Here is a 16356-nt window from a genome sequence, read left to right as displayed (position 1 = left end):
TCTATGCAACGTCTTCCAGGTAGCCTTTCTTTTGTGTCATTTTTCCCTTATCCTTTCTTTTATGCCATATTTTTCTTTAGAGTGAATCCTATGCCCACAAAAGGCAAGGAGTCAGTGAGGATTTTTATTGATGAGTTATAAAAAAGATTTCTGTAAGCCTACCCAGATGATGAGCCGCCTTTAAGTATTTTTTTTAAAGTTCTTAAAGTGTTCTGTTATTCCCTTCTGGTTTAGAATTCATGGTTTGAATCTTTGCTGTCTGTTGTTGGTTTTGAGTACTGTTCTGTTATTTCAGTACTGGAGAGCTGAGATGTGTGCTCTCACTTGTCTCACTCCAGCGGGTAAAAATTTATGCTGAAAACAAGGAATCCAAACAGGTTAAGTAGAACAGCAGCTCCCTCTAGTGCTTTTTGATCCCTTCCCTCCTTTAAAGAGCCTAGAGAGCAGTTTAAATACACTATTTATTTTTAATACACTATTCATTTCACTCTCAGAAGCATTCTGAAAATTCTGATTGTGAAATCAAAATCTCTGTACCTTTCAAATGTATTTCATACATCTTCTTGCTTGCATTTTCTTCTAAAGTCTTCTGAAAGAGATACTGTCTCTTTCATATGCTGTTACCCTGCTCGGCACAGCTCTTCGCTGAAATTGAAATGTTGATTTTATGAAACAAAAAGAAATATTATGATAGTAGGATGCTGTGAGGTTGTAAGTACAGCATTTTGATCTGACTCCAGAACTGAACTGATAGCTTTCTTCTGCTGTAACTGCTAACAAAAATACCTACAGGACTTAGTAACGCAGAAGGGGGTTACAAGCAGACCATGACTTATTTTGCATATGTATAATGCATTTGGTTTCTAGTTGCCACACTATTTTTTTTAGGTACTTAAAAAGCAAATGTAGGGGTGGTGTCTGAACTTAGTATTTGTATGCTGTTGGCCTAAGGGTGTACAGGCCCAGTTCTGCAGTGTTCACTTAGGCAAAATGCTTTTCTGGGCTTGGGTTGTAGAATTAGCACCTGCCTGTTTTGTCTAGAGTTCTGTTAAGAGGGCATAATTTATTTTTCTGTTTGTTCTGCTTAGAAAATAGCTGCGTGATGTCTGGCACTGTTTTTCATAGTATGAACAGTTAGGGGAGATTTTGGGGTTGGGGTTTTTTGTTGGTTTTTTTTTTTTTTAGTTTTACGAGAATCAGCAGCCAGATATTTCTATTTACATAGGTAGGCTAGATGACAGAAAAAGGAGTTTTACTGGTTTCTCCGTTAAAGGTTAACTTTATCTTTTCTGTCCCAGTTTTCTCTATCTCTGCTGGAACTGTTATGACCAGAAGAGTTCCATTTCTCAATAGTTCCCATTGTAGTGGGACATCAGATTGCTTTTAAAATACAAAGAGTGCCAAGCTAGAGTTGTGCTACAGATTTCCACCAGTATAACAGCATTCTTTGGGGTGATATAACTTCTACCCAATGTTGCTGTTTGGCAGAATGAAGTGCTATCAGCACTGGTTTTTAAAGGTAGGAAACATGAGGACTACCTGATTTGTCCAAGTGCCATCTTGTCCAAGAAGCTGTCTGTGGCAGAGACAGGAAAGAAACTTTGTGACTGCTAAATCACAGGTTAGTAAACTGCAGTCATGATTATTCATTCTCTTAAACCTGCTGTTTTCTACCAAAATGTCCAAATTTATTGTTTGCAACCAGAATAGATTTATTTCACAATTGCTATAGCCTTTGAAGCTCATAATTCCATTCATCATTTACCTTTGCAAGAGGCTGAACTTCATATCTTTTATCTTCACAACTGTTCTTGCTTGGAAGATTAGCTTTGTGTTACTCCTTAAAATCTTAAATTAAAACAGGGTTTCATTTTTGTTTGTTGTGTGTGAGGCAGTGGAGAAGTTCGCAGACTACTTGAAATTCTTAATTTAATTCCATACACTTTTCATCTCTTGTTATTCAGTACATGTGTCAGTGCCACCCAACTAGTTATCTTAAGTAGCCAGCAGTTTGCCTTGAAAATCTCATTTCCTCTGCCTCAGGAAATACTGTCATTCCTCTACCAATATTTTGAAAGTGAATGAATGTTATCAGTTAATTACAATAAACAGAAAATTAAAGCAATGATAAGTGAAAATTGTCAGTAGCATTTCTGGTATTCATGAACTTTCATCTGCTTTTTAGAAGAATATTGGAAATGTTTACGTGGTAGGATGGGAATGGCTGGCAAGGGTTGGTCATATTGCTTGTGTCTATGCATTTAAGTTTTTTAAATCCATATCAAAATGTAATTTATTTAATGTATTCTATTGTGGCAGACATCATACTTAATTTATTCCATCTTTGGAATAGTTATACAATATTGCGCATCTGCACTGATGAGTTTCATGATTTTTTACATTATAATAATCAGAAAAACACTTATTTTAATGGGCAGGCACAGGTCTGAAATAGATGGATAAAGTGATTACCCTGAGTCACTTGCAGTGCTGTGTTCTCTGAAATGGCCTATTCTTCAGATGCAACCGGTGCAATTTATTTGTTATACGTTTTACTGCATGGACTGTGAGATTGGGTAGTCTTTTTCAGCAGTCTCATCTTTACATAAATGCAGACTAACTATAGAAGTTAAAAGAGAAAAAAAAATTATAAACTCCAGTAGTTTCAGTTTGGAGCTATTTCCATTTAAGCACCTGTGTTTCTATTCCTGTGTTGTCTATGGAAATAACATCTGAAACCTGTTTGTAATTTTGGAAAATAATCGGGACACATCTTCAGTTCTTATTCATACAACTGTACTCTCTGTGTACTTCACTTCTCTCAATTACGCAACTTGATACTACAAAAGAAAAAGGAAACCCCATTCAAGTGAACTTCAAAGTGGCAGATGTGCAAAATTCTCATTCAAAAGCTAGAAATTGCCTATACAATAATTCTTCAACTCCAGATAATTTAATTGCTTCCTCACTTGCAAACCGGTACTGTTGGTTCTTTTTTGTCTGCAGTGACTTTAGAGTGGATTATGTAGCTATAATAGTGGAGAGAAACAGTGTGGAAGGGAAGAATATGTGTGATATGTATAAAGGCTTTCCATTTTGTCAAAAATTATTTATTTAATGTACAAATTAGATCTGAGAGGTTGGTGTTGGTGTCAAATACAGCATTCAATCCTTCCTGGGTTGTGTGGTTGCCGCAGTTTCATTTGTGGAAAAACAGTAAAAGAAACAACATGGTGGCAAATGAGAAGGGAGAATAAATTTTTTTTTTTTGACTGCTTGCATGATTGCAGAATCCTGCAAGGGTTCTGGATTCAAGGATTCGACACTGCAGGATTACAGTGTTGAAATTCAGACATCTAGTAAGTAGGCAGTGTCATCACAGTTCAGTCCCAATTCTGGATTGCCATCTTTCATATGGATATTGAAGTAAAAATTCTGCCATTAATTTCAGAAATCAGAGTTGACTGAGCATCTCAGTCAAAACATCATGACTATATTAATCTTATTTTTCAAAGTAAATTTGAGGTGACAATTCGCTTTCAAAATAAAATGAATGGAAAAATTTATGGCCTTGTATCTCTTCTGATGTTGGGGAACAAAGAGTGAAGCACCTGTGATGTTTCATGTGGATTCCACATCTTCCTGATGTCCCCTAATATTTAAGTACCACTATCTTTCTGTAATGATGGAATCACAGTAAAATACATAAGATCATAATTTTTAATTTAGTGATGATGTCTCAGGACACACCTGTCTTGTTCTGGTATGCTTCAGTAATGTTCTGCCAGGTCTTACTGATTTAACCATCATTCTTAATAACTTTTGCCTGTTTGACTTACCATCTTCCTGGTTTTTTACACCTTCAGACTCCATGGAAACTTTGTGATTGCCTCTCTTTTATTAGTTAGTTTCCATCAGACTGAAATTTTTTTCCCCCAAGGATATTAGCATCTTCTGTACACATGTGAAATTATCAGATATGAGGAATGCCACCTGTGACAAAATCATTGCTGTTCCTCTCATCATTTCTTGCCTGAATTACCTTATGGTTTACACAGCAGTAACTAAGTAAACAGTAGTAAACAATTGAGGTCCTCCTTAGAAAAGTATAGTAACTGGTTCTTTAGCTTATATTGACCCAAAATACATAGCATTTTAGTATTTTCCTTGGATCCCTAGCTGAAATCAGTGGACAGAAGGTTTTTCAGTTTTTCCAGGAATACTTTGGTGTCTTGCTGCTACAAATTTGACAGCAGTTCCTCTTACAAAAGTTTTAACCAGTTGCAAACAATAGTATTTTCATCTTGACCGATTTGTATCTTAGTTGAGAAGTGATTTTGATCCCTGACTTCCTGTAATAGTTTTCAGGTCCTTTAGCATGAGAATGGGTGAAATTTTCAATAGATTCTTATTCTGAAAGTGTAGAAAGCTGTTTTCTTGTTATGATGCATAACACCAGAATATTTCTGTTGTGTGTTGTAGGTATAACAGTGCACATAAAACAATTAACAAAGACTATACAAAGTTAAAATGTGTGATAAATACTCTGACTAATCTCTGACATAGCATCTCTGGCTGATAAACAACCTCCATTTTTTTTTTTTTTTTGCAGTAAAACCCTTTTCAAAATTGAACAGAATTACATTTCCTAAAGCAATCTTTAGGATGCATGTATGCCAGCTACATTCTTTGCACTAACACAAAAGCTGCAGAGGGTAAATTGTCTGTAATAATAAAAAGCCCCAGAGGAGGAGAGTTGTCTTTGTGCCCCGTCTTTGTTAAATGCAGGTCATTCAGATCAAGTGACTTAATTGAGTATATTGTAATCCTATTAATGCAGTCAAATGTTTCTTATAGCCATCATGAGTGGCTGTTTCACATCATATTGCATGATGTGAAAATTTCAATTTAAAAAGAGATATAATGCTAATTTGTAAATTTAACAGTTTTAGTTCATGAGATCTTGACTGAACTTGTTGTGTTCTGCCCTCATTTACAACACTTAAAAATCTCATTGAGGGTTTGGTTTATGGCAGATTATGTCTAAAAATGTTTTATTTTTCCCAAGCACATGTTTTTTAATCTCTCAGTCCTAAGCCTGCATTTGCATAGAAAGTTCCTTCTCTGTTGTTGAAATTCTTGATGAAAGGTGTGTGTTTAAGTATAAACTTACAATGCTAATAAAACTAGAAAGTTAGTCTTTCAGAGAATTCTCACATTCCTGAATTTCACTTTTCTGTACTCTAAGTTAAAAATCTAGCTGTTTGCTCACACTAGAAGCTGCTTCTACATCAAAGCTTGTGCTCTGAGTTAGTGGAAAGAGGTTTAAAATGCTGCAGAAGAAAGATGCTGCTCATACCAGAAGAGATTTGTATTAAACTTGATACGGATGTCACCTCTGCCTTCTCTGACAGACCCATTTATTCCAAAAGAAATAGCTAGTTTTCAAGACTCAGGGATTTGTAAACTGTCTCTTCTTCTCTTCTGTGCCTGAAAAAATATTTAATTAACTTACTGAAAATAATTTATTGTATAATCAAATAAAAATCTAAACCCTTTTACATGACCACATAAGCATAACAATAGTTAAATTAAAATTACTTTCTGATGCATGTTTTTCCATATAGGGTCCTTCTGGACTGAAAGGAATTCTGGATTCTTTGAACAAGCGTTATAATGAGGTATGCAGATTTGATGTGGTGTCTGTGTATGTGTGTTTATGACTAAGAAGAATCTAAGGTAGAGATAACTGCAGTTTTAATCCCTGCAAACTACATTCCAAATTAATCCAAAAGATAGATCCTTTCCTGTCACCTTTCTGCATCCCTGTAGAGGCTCAGTCCACACTCCAGTCATATATCTACTGTGTCGTCTATCCTGCTGCCATGTGTTTTACCTCCCATGCATCTTGTACTCATGTATTTTTGCCTGGTATAACTCAAAAAGGAGGTGGGCAAACCACCTAGCTGTTAGCTTAAAGCACCAGCTCCCCATTTCTAAACATAATTGTTCTAAACTGTGCTTGACATTTGTTCTTAATTGACCTACTCTGTCATGATCCCTAGAGTACAATAGAAAGACAAGGAGGCATTGTGTTGGTCTCTTCTCCCAAGCAACTCGTGATAGAATGAGAGGAAACGGCCTCAAGTTGCGCCAGGAGAGGTTTAGATTGGATGTTAGGAAAAAATCTTTACTGAAAGAGTGGTCAAACATTAGACCAGGCTGCCCAGGGAAGCGGTGGAGTCACCATCCCTGGAGGTGTTAAAAAAACTTGTAGATGTGGCACTTGAGGACATGGTTTAGTGGGCATGGTGGTGTTGGGTTGACGGTTGGACTTGGTCTTAGAGGTCTTTTCCAACCTTAGCAATCCTATGATTCTGTAATTTTAAAAGATCTGCTAGCAATCCATGAGAATTTTCCTGATATTTATATTATAGACCAATAAAAATATTGTCTTAATTATAGGACCTCCTGCAGCTACAAGCACTTAATAGAAAAAAGTTAAAATTGCATAGGACGGTGCTCCATGTGGCAGAGCTTTAAAATTCTTACCACAGATTTTTCAAATTATTTAAGTGGTGGTGGTGTCTGCCATTGTAAGGCACCATAATTCAAAGATCACAAAAGTTTTCTTAACTGATGCCAGAGCAAGTCCATAATTTATCTGATTAGAAAATCGTATTTCATTCAAAGGCTGATGAAGCACTATTACAGGAATATTTACTTAATACAAAGGTTACTGTGTGTATCACACCTTAAGTCATGCAGGTCAAACCTAGGAGACATCCATTTCTTTAATGTTAAAATGCATAACTATAAAGCATAGGTGAATCCAGGATATTTTTCTTATATAATATACCAGATAAGTACTAAAATATTTTTTCTGAACAGGGATTTTGGAGCAAAATTCATGTCAACATATCTTCCCAGTTCCTTTTATTGCTGAAGTGATTTCTCTGATATTTCTGATATTTAATCCATCCCAAATCAGTATATGACCTTAGAACATGAATTAGGAATTAAGCATGGTTTTACATAGACGGACATTTTCATGCTTGGAGACTTAGGTTCTGGTTTTGGTCTGCCATTTCATATGTATGTGTTGAAGTTTTCTATATCTTGGGTTTATACCTTTTGTTTTCTTGCCAGTTTATTTTTCCTACTGAAGACAACTTTCACTGACACCAGCCCTGTTTCCTCTATCAACACCATATTTATTGTAACTCATTCCCTGCCTCTGGACTATTACTCTCTTTTACCCTGATAGTTTCTTTAAGGTTAATTCTGCAGGAGGAAATACAAACCGTGATCTTCAGGAACTGGCAACCATCTGTCTCCAAAAAATGACATTTCTTATCGTTGTGAGGTTCTAAGAGTTCCTAAGGTGTCTTATATTTCCTAATTAACAATATTGTGGAAAAAATGTAGACCAGCTGCTCCATGTCTATAAATTAATCATGTTTTAAATCCTGTACAGCTTAACCAACTTTCTTCTTCCTTCAGCTGTCTAGTTTGAAGATTTTAATGACTCTGTTATGAGCAATTAACTGTTCAACAGGGAAATGCTGTTTGGTTTCAGATGAGAGAGGAAATAGCTTTCTTACTCTAGTAGCAGGTTTTAAATATGCAAACTTTCTGTAACTGTGTGTTCAGATCTTCCTAGAGTCAACCTAAGTCTCCAACTGCTACAAACATTATTAATTTCTATCCATTTTATGAAGGGAGTGGGATATTCCCATCAAGGACAAGACAAAAAGAGGTCAACAAAGACAAGGACAGCTTGTCTGCTTTGCCATTGATAAATCATTTAGGCAGATGGATGCTCCAATAACTTCCCTTTTTTTTCTCCCCAGTATTACATGATTAGTGCTGATTTTGTTCACTGAACGTTGGAAGTACCAAGCAATCTTTCACGTTCCAGTATATAATTTGCAATGTGACTCAATTATTTGCATTTCTGAGATGATATTTCAGTGATATTTTGAGGTTGATGAGATTCCTTACACCATAGGAAACGGTCTTGTCATTTTCCAACATTTTATTCATGTTCTCAAGGATCTCACAAAGTCATCTTTCAGTTTGTTTTTAAGTGTTTAAATGGTGACCACGTTTTTGTTACTATAAAGATTTTAATATCTTTTTTTTTTTTCTGAGGATATTAGTATGGCTTCTTTGCATTGGTGTTTCTAGGAATCATGAGAAACTGCAACCAAGAAATGTGGGGGATCAGTGAGAGAGATCTTAAGACCCATCATAATTAGTAGTGTCTTTTTTTCTATAATTTCTCTGTTTCTTAACAGATTATTTGCAATTCTTCTGATTTCTGTATGGTATCAATGAGTAGTTGTAATTGCACAATGTATTTAAATAATTTGTTGCAACCATGCTTTTTCTGGCTCTGTATCGATCACCTTATCGTGTAGGGAGGCTGGAGTGCAAGTCTTTAAAAGCATAATTTACTCTATCTGTGTATACAGTGAAAGACAGCACTATAAATACAATTGCTGATTGCAGCAGCAAATTGTGCTGAATGGCAAACCAAGATCAGCAGTCTTTCTTTAAGGAAGGTGAGGGGAACCTGCTGAGGATCAGTAGTAGCATTGGTCCTTAATGGGCTGGGAGACAGTGCTGGAGCGTTTCTTCCCTTGCTCTTCCTTTGTGATAGTTCTTGCAAGACATGTGACTATTTTTATATTTCTTATTATTATTTCTTTTGTGCTTTCAGTGTAAATAAGATGCTCTGCATGTGTTCTGTACATGCTTTTTGTTCTCTTTGTTATACCAAGAAATTGGTTCTGCCCTGCTCTGTGGGTTACATTCCTTCGGTGATTGGTAAATGATGCCTTGTGATTTATGTTTATACACTCTCAGACCTCTGTTGTCATCCTTTGCCTGGACTTTCGAGGCCTCTGCTTGTCATCATTTTTACTTACCAGTTTTTCATACATAGATAGAAGGTCACTTCAGTCAAACCTGCTTCTAAACGTCTTTGGAAAGGGCATACAGATTAGTTTAATCTAAAATGTTCTCCAACACATGAAAATAAAAATGAAACCAGAACACCAAGCAATTGAAACTATGTCACAATCTGCTCAGGAAATGTTTAAAAAGCATTATAATTCACAATAATTGTAGATTATTCTTGAATAATTCATTATTACTTTTCTAAGATTTTTTTTTTCTTCAACATATTTTACTTACATTTTGTTGTAAAGAGCATAAATATGCAAAGAGCATAAAAGTAGTTATTTGTTCTAATACCCTTTTTTTTCCTCCATGTATGAAAAAGAGACGCATAATTCAGCATAAATCATAACTTGAAGTATACTTATAATAACAGACACCTAGATTGTTAGTCAAGCAGTAGTCAATTTGCATCAGCAATGATCAGGTTCTCTTTGGGTATCTGCCTTTTGCTCTGGAGCTGATTTTGATAATTAGGGTAGTAACAGTGTTACAAACCCTAAACACTGAAGACGATACTTCAGGACATTAACATTTATAAAATAATCGTGAATTCTATTCAGGTTATATTCAGTTATCAACTTCTGAAATTATTAACAGACTGTAAATGGAACTTCTCTTCATCATGATGTTTTCCCTTTTTAGAGATATGGAAACTGGAACATGTCAAGGGTTGCCATTCAGCCCAGTGGCAGATGTTCTAGGGCTTGGACTCCTTGAGTCCAGACTCGAGCTCATTTTTCAGGGTCATTGGTATTGTTGCTTTTTCCACTGTCATTAAAAGAAAGCATGTTCCCTTTAAGTAGTCTGAGCCTGGCTTTGTGAAGAGGAAACAGTTTGCTTTGTGTTTTATTGTGTCTTTACCTTGTACAGAAGAGTAAATAGGTGCAGTGCAGTAATACCTGAGCAAGTATACAGCCTGAACCCCTGGTCCTTAAATCTGTGTTTTCTTTGAGGAGAAGCATGAGGAGCCTGTTGATCATATTCATTCCCTCTCCTTCTGTCTCACTACTGTAGTAGACTGAAATCAGTTCTATTTTACATTTCATGCTGCTCAAAAGTGAAAAACTTGTGTTTTTGTCATAGGAGAGAAGTGATGTTTATTGTTCTTGTCTAACATACTTGGAAATGTACTGTAATAATGAGCATAAAAATATGTTCTTTGCGTTGAGTTAAGAAAAAAAACCCACAGCTTTGCATAGCAATATTCAACATAGACATTTCCCTTTTATGCTTTTGTTCACCTTCTGCTAGTCTGACTGGAGTATGAATGCATGACAAAGGATGTGTTGCTGCAATACATTACTTAAATGTACTGCCTAGGCATTTAGTATCACTATCTAGTAGTAAATTAGGACTTCTGAATTTACATACTGGCAAATTACATGAAATTGTTCTGGTAAATAAATTGTTACTGTAAATAAATGGTGACATGTTCTGTTCTCTGATCTTTGTGGTGATCTTTGTTCCCAGAGTGATACAAGACTACTTGGACTACTTGGAACCCCTGGACCTAAAGGCCAGAAGGGAGACATTGTAAGCATTTTGGATGAATTTGGAGAAATTTCAAAGTGCCTATCTAACCTGTCTCTGCCACCCTTAATACAGTATCTTTTCTTTGATTTATCACAATGGTCTTTGAAGGAATAGATTTTAGATATAACTGTCTCTTTGATCTGTGTAGTCCAATATCCAACTCATTGTGCTATCCTGCATGTGCAGAATGAGCCTTTCTCCTCATATATATGATAACAGGAAAGGGAAAATGCAGGAAGAATTAAGTGTGGTTTCTGTAACACTGTCGGAGGAGAAGTCAAAGATCTGGCCTGCTGGTTAGGGGGAAAAGACTCTAAAAAATTTGGACTTTGGAAAATATTTTTAATAGTAAATCATGAAAGAGCAGTTTCTCTGTAATGATGGGACTTGCTATACTAAAAATATAGTCAGCCTCTAAAAATTATGTGGAGGTTGAATTCTGAATCCACACCATATGACAGTGTATTGTTTATAAGCATCTGTCCTGTTTAAACAGGGCAATAAGTTGTTAACTATTGGATGCCCTTTAAACTTGGAAGAAAGGAGGCAAGTGTTCTGGATGTGTCACAGAATGGACAATGTTTTTTATTGAGAAGCCTGCAGATCTGCTATAGAAAAGAGTCATTTAAATTAATTTGCCGATGTTTAAATCTCAGATTTCCATTGCAATAAAAGTTAAGATTTTTTGCCCTACACACAGAAAAGTACAGTTGAAGGAAAGGAGGAGTTTATTTACATTTGTTAGAATATGAAAGGTTTTAAATATAATTTATTTTGTTAAAAGGGTCAAAAAGGAGAATTGGGAATGACCGGCGCAAAAGGAGAAAAGGTAAATTAATTCTTTAATCCTATGCTTATGTGTGGTCCTAGAAGGTGACTGAATGTACTGGTTATGAATCAAATCTTAGAAAATATACTGAGGATCAAGAAAATATATTTGGGCATAGGGAAAGCTGTCAGTCTCTGAATATCCTTAGTAATTTACTCAAGCCCCTCCTTGAGAGTGTATTTACGTATGCAAGTAAATTTTGCAGTTCCAACAGCTCACAAAGTCCTTAACTTCAAACACAGACTTTTACTGAATATCAATTTAAAATTGTGTTTATGTAAGTTTATGATCAGCAATCACCTCAAGAATTAGACACCATTCGAACTTTTTCAAGTTACAAATGTGATCTTCAATATGTATATGAAAAAACAGGAGTCTTTAAGTTATTAAAATTTATAAATAAACTTCCTAATTTAATATCTTTTAGTTTAAGCTTAAATTTTCCAGAAAGATTTAGGGGAAAGGGATTTTACTGGGGAATAGGTGTGTATTGTGTTTTTCTAGGAATGTGTGATGTACCCAGTTCTTCATCTACTCAATAACAGGCATTTTGCTATTCAGCTGTTAGGCTTCCAGTTTGTTTCTTTGATTATATCCTTGTGTATAAACAGTTTTCATGGAGGCAGAAACATTTTTTACTCTGTTGATCTGACAGATTCATGATTTTGTGTGTTATAAAGCACTTGTGTTTGAGATTTGTCAGATTTGTACGCATCGTCAGTCTTTAGTTCATGTTCCTGACCCTCCCCTGTGCTCCTGCTTGAAAGGATCATGCATGTCATGGTCTTGTCATTAAATCAACATCATCCCTCAAGTGAACTTTTATAGTCCATGTATTTTATATAGGTTTAAAAAAAAAAAAAAAAAACCAACAAAAAAAAAACCCACAACATTTTTCAAGGACTCTTCACCAAAACCGAACATATGTACTATTTACTATTTGAAATAAATCTATTAACCTCTTCCGCATGTTTCCAGGGAGGGCCTTCTGAAAAAGGGGACAAGGGAGATCCAGTAAGTATAGCTATGTTTAGAACTGATGATGTGAATACTTTACATTTGATATGATTTTTGTACTATATTCATGCTGTAATTCTTTCCTTTGTACACTTTCATCAGATTCAGTGACTATTTAGAATAGCACATGTATTGTCTCCTTCTTACATGCATCAAGTTCACACAGGTTATAAATAAAAAACAGAGATGCCCTGTTCTTCAGCATTTCTGTAGTTGTAGCAGAATGTGAGCTGAACAGTATTATTTCAATTGTTTTACCAGTTCCCAATGTGACATTTAACATCAGGCAGTTTTCTTATATCCACTTATATATGCATAATTTTTTTATTTTTGGGATTATTTTCAGAACACTCATTCTTAAGAGCCTGTTCACATGTATTGCTTATTCTTAATTGACTATTGTCCTCTTTTATGACATTTGACAAAAGCTAGTTATGTTGTATAATACACAACTGAAGGTTGCTCAGATACTCGTGATTAATGTATTATAATAACCAAAATGAGGCATGCTGTAGTAATGTGTGGTTTTGGAGATGAATACTGTGTCACCAGTAGAGACTTAGTGGTGAAGAATAAGCTTTAGACTGGAGAAGCTCTTAAGCAAATGTGATGTTTTCAAACAATTTTTCTTTAAAGCATTAGGAAAACCTGCAAACAGCATTAGTTTGAAAGAGGAATGCCTTTCAGAGTTTGCACAAAGGCACCAGAATTTCTTTAATGCTTTCTCCATATTCGTTATATTTGTGAACTATATTATAAAATTTTAAGGTAGCAAATTAAGCTTTTAGTTGACCTTAGTTAAAGTTTTAACTTCTTATGGTAGTACTTGCTATTTTCAGGGAGAAACTGGATTGGAGGGATCAAAAGGAAATAAGGTATTTTTTTGACTTGTACACACTATATATTCAGTACTACATATAGGGCTATGGCTTGATGTATCCTCACTAGATAATGAGGAGCTGGTGTACATAGCTGATACTGAGAGACATAACAGTAAATTTGGATTTTTTTATTTTCTCAAACAATACCATTAGGGTGAAACAGGAGACCCTGGTCCACCTGGTCTTATTGGAAATCCAGGATCAAAAGTAAGTGATATTATTGTGGTATTAACAGCCATTGCATTCTATGCTGTTGTCTAAGAGGACTCTGAATGCTATCTACTCTAGCTAGTATTAAAGGGCAGAGAATGCAAATAGTTTTTATCAAAAGTTTGTGCATGGCTATTTTACTGTTAGTTCATAAAATTCTTGTTATTTTCAGCATCACTTAGCAAAGGATATTTATGCAAAGTTCAAATGTTATTTGGTCACTCAAGTATTTGAGCACCCATTTTGCAATGACAAATCCACTGGTAGCTGGATATATTCTCTTTATCCATCAGTGAGGCAAGGAGTAACCACTGACAATACATTAGCGGTTCCTATATTTAATCCTATGAGACTGCAGGTAACATCAAAGCAGCCATTGCCTTGCTTTGAAAAAAGTAACTGAAGCACAAATGTTCTTGAGAATCTCCTGTGATGCCTTGAGTTGTGTCAAATAAAGGTAGAATTGGAAACTGTGAAAATGTAACCTCCAACCAACACTTCATGTTGGACACAATAGTACCCAAGTTCCTTAGGTCATCAAAAGAAGTCCCGAGGGGAATAGATGCAGCTATAGGGTCCATGAAACTGTGGTCTTAAAAATGATTCTCCGCTCTTAACTCATTAGACTCCGCTTTGGAGGGTAGTGTCCTTCCTTGGTAGGAGCTACTGAAGTAATTGTTGTTACTGCAGTGCAAATCTAGGTCACCTTCACACTGTACACCTTCCAGAAGAGGCTCATAGAGATCCAAAGGATCATTAGGGTTTGCACCAAGTCATCCTTTTGTCTCTACATCTCAATGGTCTTTTCTTTCAGTGCTCTGGAGTTCTCCTGATGAGATCTATTCCAAAAAGAGAAGGAACACTTACCATATAGTTAAAAAAATCACTTCTTGATCTGTCCCTTGAGGAAAGAAATCTTGATTTATTCCTTTTGTTTTGTCTTTCTCTTTAGGTTGTGCCTTTGTATTTACTTGTGTTTGCTTTGTATACATACTTTCGATTTTGTATGTAGCAGTCCCAAAGATTTATTGGACTAAACCTCAGATTAAGTACTTCTTACTCCATGTAGAAGTAATTCTTAATGCCAGATTGTTTAATCTATTTATATATAAGAATGCTTTACACCAACTTACAACAGGTGTATTGACTTTTACCTGAAGTGTGTATTGTATCATTTCACAGGGACTACAAGGACCTCCAGGATCTCCTGGAGCCAGGGGTCTGCCAGGAGAAGTTGTACGTATTGTGCAGTTTCACCAAGCTGTAGAATTGTGGTGTGTGAACAGTTAGCCAGTGAAGCAGTACCTCAGAAGCTATCATAGGTGCTCCTTTTTTGTGTGGTACTATAGCAATCAGGTGTCAAAGCACAGTAGTATGGGATGCCTCAGTATGGTTCTGCCATGTGCTTGTGTTCTTTTTGTCCTTGTGTTACCAACTGAACAAGTAAGAATGATAATACTAATTTGTCTGATTCACAGATAATTAGCTCCAGAAAAACCACTCTTACCTCACGGGAGTAGGTGAAAATTTAGAAAGCCTCTAGAAAGTTCTAATAATGTTACATTGTGAGCTGGAAAGGACAGTGTGTGTGGAGCAAAATGAGAGGAAACAGGGAGAGTAAGAGTACCCCAAGGATTTAAACATGTGGTCTTCCTTATTTCTGTCTATAGTTTTGTATTATTCTGAATTGGTTTACTTCCTGTAAAAGGGGTGAAGATTAATAAAGTGAACTGAATAAACAATTAGATTTATTATCTTGGAATAAAACTCATATTCAGAGCAAGACGTAATTCCATTAAAACAAGGGACAATATTAAAATCTTTAGCCAGCGTAGAAGTATTTGTTGGAAACAATTTAATAGAAAACTTTCAGTTTTCTGTTTCCTAGTTCAGTAGACTAACTTACTAAAATACTTCTTCAGAAAGTGAAATGAGATATTATTCTTAAGATATTCTGTTGGCATTCCAGTTTAATTATGTAGAGGCTTACCGACAGTAATAAAGTACCTAAAGCCATTATATGGTTGCCATAGGTGAAAAATAGCTCCATTTATAAACACTGACAGGTGGCAGATAATATGTGTTTGTGTGTCCATGCAAGAATGTCAAAACCTGAACTGTTGAACTCTCAAGCAGAAGCCTACTACTTGTTGGATGCAACAGTAGGGGCTGCTTATAAATTTTGACAGCACCTGGACTAAACAAAAGTGGCACATCCTGCTGCCTCCAGCTAATAGAGACATGAGGCAGACTCACCAATTTGAAGGCTGATCACCTGTTGTGCTTCTGCACGTAGACTATTTAGTTGGCAAGAACTGAGGGTTGAGGGTACCCAGAAGAAGAAGTAGTGCCAAAATAGAATGCTTCCTGAAAGGAAAGAGGTGTTCTCGCAAGAAAGAAGGGGAAGATCTTGGCTGGAGGAAAGGTCCTGGAAGTGGGGGAAGGTCATGGAGATCAGGGAGAGGCATGGAAACAATTGCCAGGGACCTTAGCCATTAGCACCTGAGACTGGCAACTGTGAGCAGCTGCACAACACAAACCAAGACAACTTGCTGCCCAATGATCCTGGATGAGCAACAGTCTCCCTGCTGGAGAGGGAAATCAGGACCCAATGAACATAACAGTAACAGGTTACAAAGTGAGAGTGTGAGATAATCAAGTAGGGTGAAAGCACTCATCCCAGTGGTTCTTGAATAAACCCCAATATCCAGATTCACTACAGGATGTCAGATGGTGTCAGAAACAGGATACAGATGGTTCATTGAACCTCTAGATCATGCCCTGTTGAGGGAGGGCATGTTGAGGAAGAGTAGAGGGAATGGGACACCTTACCAGAGATGCAGTGTGCCCGTAACCTTTATGTCTGTGGGTGCAAAATTGATGGGCTGGGATTGTCGAGGCAGTGGAAGGGGGGGGGGG

The 16356-nt window shown here is 36.2% G+C and overlaps 1 protein-coding gene across 1 annotated transcript in view; it reads left to right on the top strand.

Moving 5' to 3' along the window:
* The window catches only part of COL19A1 (collagen type XIX alpha 1 chain), a 198961-nt gene that overhangs the window by 136477 nt on the left and 46128 nt on the right, over positions 1-16356 (top strand). The window contains exons 17-23 of the mRNA XM_086461493.1: positions 5628-5681; positions 10438-10500; positions 11285-11329; positions 12308-12343; positions 13186-13221; positions 13381-13434; positions 14620-14673. Of these exons, the coding sequence (XP_086317619.1) occupies positions 5628-5681; positions 10438-10500; positions 11285-11329; positions 12308-12343; positions 13186-13221; positions 13381-13434; positions 14620-14673 (342 nt within the window). The remainder of the gene's footprint in view (positions 1-5627; positions 5682-10437; positions 10501-11284; positions 11330-12307; positions 12344-13185; positions 13222-13380; positions 13435-14619; positions 14674-16356) is intronic.

Source organism: Leptosomus discolor, chromosome 2 (assembly GCF_034619465.1).
Source record: "Leptosomus discolor isolate bLepDis1 chromosome 2, bLepDis1.hap2, whole genome shotgun sequence".
Taxonomy (NCBI): Eukaryota; Metazoa; Chordata; class Aves; order Leptosomiformes; family Leptosomidae; genus Leptosomus; species Leptosomus discolor.
The sequence above is the reverse complement of the archived record's forward strand: the minus strand, read 5'-3'. Positions and strand labels throughout refer to the sequence as shown.